This window comes from Myotis davidii, unplaced genomic scaffold (genome assembly GCF_000327345.1).
Source record: "Myotis davidii unplaced genomic scaffold, ASM32734v1 scaffold648, whole genome shotgun sequence".
NCBI lineage: Eukaryota > Metazoa > Chordata > Mammalia > Chiroptera > Vespertilionidae > Myotis > Myotis davidii.
The window spans coordinates 916,609-920,464 of NW_006299603.1; the positions used below are offsets into that span (position 1 = coordinate 916,609).

A 3,856-nucleotide genomic window follows, 5' to 3' on the forward strand; every position below is an offset into this window, starting at 1 on the left:
CAGGCTCCGACCTCGTCCTTCAGGGCGTCCAGCACCGCCGTCTGCTTCGAGGCTGCAACGACCCCCGCCCGACCCACACACGCCAAGTCACCCTCGGGACTCATGGGGACACCCTTCCCCACTCTGGGGCCAGCTCCGGGACCTTGGGGTACCCACCCACCTACTCATCAACCCAGGAGCCCCGGTCTGCACGCACCGTTTGTTCTCAGCAGGTCCTGGCCGCCCAGCAACGCCCCTTGCTGCTTGGAGGCTGCGGAGAGAGGCTCCTGAGGACGCGGCCCGGGGCCCCGGGAACCCCCTCGCCCCAGGGATGCGGGAGCTCGCGTCTTGGGTTGCGAAGAGATGGGGGCAGGGGCACAGCGCACATGATGCGCCCGGGCGCCGAGGGGCGACAAACACACCAGACCGCACACACGCGTTCATGCGTGCACATGCACCCGCATGCGGTGCACAGCCCCAGGATGCACACACACTGGTCACGTGTGTTCACACCCATCCCCCGGCAGGGTCGGAGACCCAGCTGTTACGCCCCGGGGTGGAGGGAAGAAACTGAGCAGTGGGGGGTCCGGGGGGGGCGGCGACTGGGACACGGTCTTCCCATCATACCCGCCACTCACCCTTGGAAAGCAGGATGCTCAGCACGAAGGCCCACAGGACTGTGGTGGCCAGGAGAGCCAGGGTCAGGAGGAGGAGTCGCCGGCCCCAGCGGCCCCAGGGCCCTTGAATAACAAAGGACTCGTGGGTCCCTCCAGCTCCAGGACAGTCCTGGAGCCCTGAGCCCTGAGGACCCAGCCCTGGGATGCAGAGAGGTTAAGCAGCTTTGGGTGCAGAGTCAAAATCTGAATCTATGTCCAGTTGGCTCGGGCCTGGGGTGTCTCTCCTGCACCCGGGACTTGCTCCCTTGCTTGGAAGTCACCTCCCTTGCCCATCAAATCCCCAATCAGAGGGACCCAAGGAGGCAAGTGAGGTCCCACTGCTCGTTCATACCTGTGGGGGCCTCCTTGAGCCCGCCACCCAAGTTGCTGTACTCCACACTGTCCATGGTGAGCAGGCTCCCAGCCTGGGCATGGATGTAAATATAGCCCCTCCCTCCCCCTGCCCCGCCTCCCCTCTTCCTTCCTTTTCATTTCTTTCCTTTCCATTGCTGGTACCAAGGACCCATTGACCAATCACAGGGCTGGGCCCTTTCTGGGCTGAGCTAGGGGGTAAGGGTGAGGTGGAGTAAAGGAAGTGGAAGAGTAGGGGGGGTGAGGGGGGAGAGAAAGTGGAGGGGCATGGGCAGTGGAGTGTGAGCACTTGCTGGTGTGTGTGTGTGCGTGTGTGTGTGTGCGCGCGCGCATCTGTGCACGGTACCAACCTCCTTTGCCTGGTAGCCATAGCAACATCTCCAGGCTGGTGCTGGGGCTTCACTTTGGTCCCCAGCTCTCATGGGTCAGAGGTTGGGTTTCCTCCCAAGAGGGACAGGCCTCCTTCTGGGTCTGGGAAAGCCCCCTCAGGCCTGGACTCGGTCAGCTCAGCTTCGCTCCTTAACTCTCCCACCGACGCCTGCCAGACGCTGATCCTTCCTTCTGTCCTCAGAAGGGGGAACACAGATGGTCAGCCAAGCTTCCGGGCTCAACCCTTGGGTGGGTGGGTGGACGGGTATATGTATGTAGCTTCTAGAAGCCTCAGTTTTTCTCCTCTGTGCAAAGGAGGACCTCTCTCCAAGGGATGCTGTGATAAAGAAATGAGGTTATGGATGTTAAGCCCCGGCACCATCCCCAGACACAAAACCCACTAAATGTTCGTTCATTCTTTCAACAGAGATCAAACACCTCCCGTGTTCAGGCATCGACCTAGGAACCGGGAATCGTGCTATGGTGGCAGAGGGGTAATGGCCACCGTATTGCGAAGTTAACTTCAGACCGAAAAACAAGGCAGGCAACGCCATAGTATGATAGAATTCACTGTAGCGTTATTTACGTTCGGGAAGATTGCGCTGGAGCAGAACAGATGACCCGGCAGTCTGTGCAGATTAGTTTCCGCTACCAGACCCCGTGACTGTGCTGTTCACAGTATAACCGAGTACTGGTGACCGACAGGACAGAGGGACGAGGACGCGGTAGTGCAGGGGCCATTCTCCTGATGGTCTTGTGATGGATGGTTGTCCAAATCGATACTATCGCCAGTTTGGTTTTTTTCTTGGTTGCCATGCCATTCTGCCATTACTAACAAAAATATTTATGATTCCATTTTAAGGAACACAGATAATCATCATCTAGGAGGCTTGATATGCTTGCTAAAGGAGTGAGGTTGGCCACAGCACAAAACTTAAAAATGAAATGAAATCCGGACACAGAGGTGGAGTGGGTTTTGTTCACACCTACACCAGTGCCCAAGTGAGCAAAGTCCCTCCTTGGAGCAAACACTGCAGTCGGGACAGGGATAGACTGACAGCAAATAATGAACGTCATGAAAAAGGAAGGTGCATAGAGAGTGATTCTCAACGGGAGGATCCTGCCCCCCAGGGAACATTGGGCCATGTCTGGAGACATTTGTGGAGCCACAGTTGGGGGTGGGAGTTGGGGTGATCCTGGCATCTAGTGGCATGCTGCTCAATACTGGCCCCCAATGCTGATGGTGCAAACCCTAATAGAAGACATTAAAAAGTCCTCAGTGCTATAGCAGCAAATGCCAAGGAGGATAAAGGGCTTGGGAGTGCTGGGCTGGGGCAGATGGCTAGGGCAGGCCTCCCTGAAAGGTAAAATGTTATATTTTATCGAGCACTTCCTATGTTCCAGTCTCTCTCTTTCTCTTAGATCAGTGGTTCTCAACCTTCCTAATGCCGTGGCCCTTTAATACAGTTCCTCATGTTATGGTGACCCCCAACCATAAAATCATTTTCGTGTTGCTACTGTTATGAATCGTCATGTAAATATCTGATATGCAGGATGAATTTTCATTGTTACAAATTGAACATAATTAAAGCATAGAGATTAATCACAAAAACAATATGTAATTATATATGTGGTTTCCGATGGTCTTAGGCAACCCCTGTGAAAGGGTCGTTCGACCCCCAAAGGGGTTGCGACCCACAGGTTGAGAACCACTGTCTTAGATCTAAATGAGAATCCTGAGCCGAGGGGGAAAGGACCACTAAGGACAGTGAGAGGAATTCTGTTCCATGTGGAACGAGGAATGTCAATGAGGAGTCAGAGGGTAACCTCAGGTAGACGATGTGGTCTCTGGGTACCCAGTTCCTTTGTTTTATTTTTACTTTTATTTTATTTTTTGGTGCCCTTGACCGGAATGGAACCTGGGACCCTTCAGTCCGCAGTTTGATGCTCTATCCACTGAGCCAAACCGGCCAGGGCAGGGTGCCCAGTTTCTCCATCTTCACCACCAATGAAGTATTTGTTGACTCTACTGTGTTACTGTGGCCTTGAAGAAGCAGATGTAAATGTCCTATGAAATATTTACTACTAGTGGCTCAGTGCACAAAATTCATGCACATTAAAAGGGAATTAATTAGAGGAAATATTCTAATACTAGAGGCCTAGTGCATGGATTCATGCACCGGTTTGGTCCCTCACACTGGTGCACGATTGGGGCCGGGGAGGGACTGTGGGAGGGTCCCAGGGACTGTCCAGCCCATCTCTCCCAGTCCTGATCTACTGGACCCCAGCAGCAAGCTAACCTACTGGTTGGAGCATCTTCCCCCGGTGGTCAGTATGCGTCATAGCTACTGGTCAAATGGTCCAATGATCGAATGCTCACTTAGGCTTTTATATATATACTAGAGGCCCAGTGCACAAAAATTTGTGCACTGGGGGGATGGGTGGGTCCCTCAGCCCGGCCTATGCCCTCTTGCAGTGTG

General features: G+C 54.1%; 1 protein-coding gene across 1 annotated transcript in view; it reads right to left on the bottom strand.

Annotated features, from left to right (window-relative positions):
• Nucleotides 1–1,060, bottom strand: part of CLEC4G (C-type lectin domain family 4 member G) — a 3,183-nt gene extending 2,123 nt beyond the window's left edge. The window contains 4 exon segments of the mRNA XM_015571531.1: nucleotides 6–52; nucleotides 197–250; nucleotides 618–719; nucleotides 988–1,060. Coding sequence (XP_015427017.1) covers nucleotides 6–52; nucleotides 197–250; nucleotides 618–719; nucleotides 988–1,042 — 258 coding nt within the window. The 5' untranslated portion in view covers nucleotides 1,043–1,060.
• Nucleotides 1,061–3,856: the final 2,796 nt, after the last annotated feature.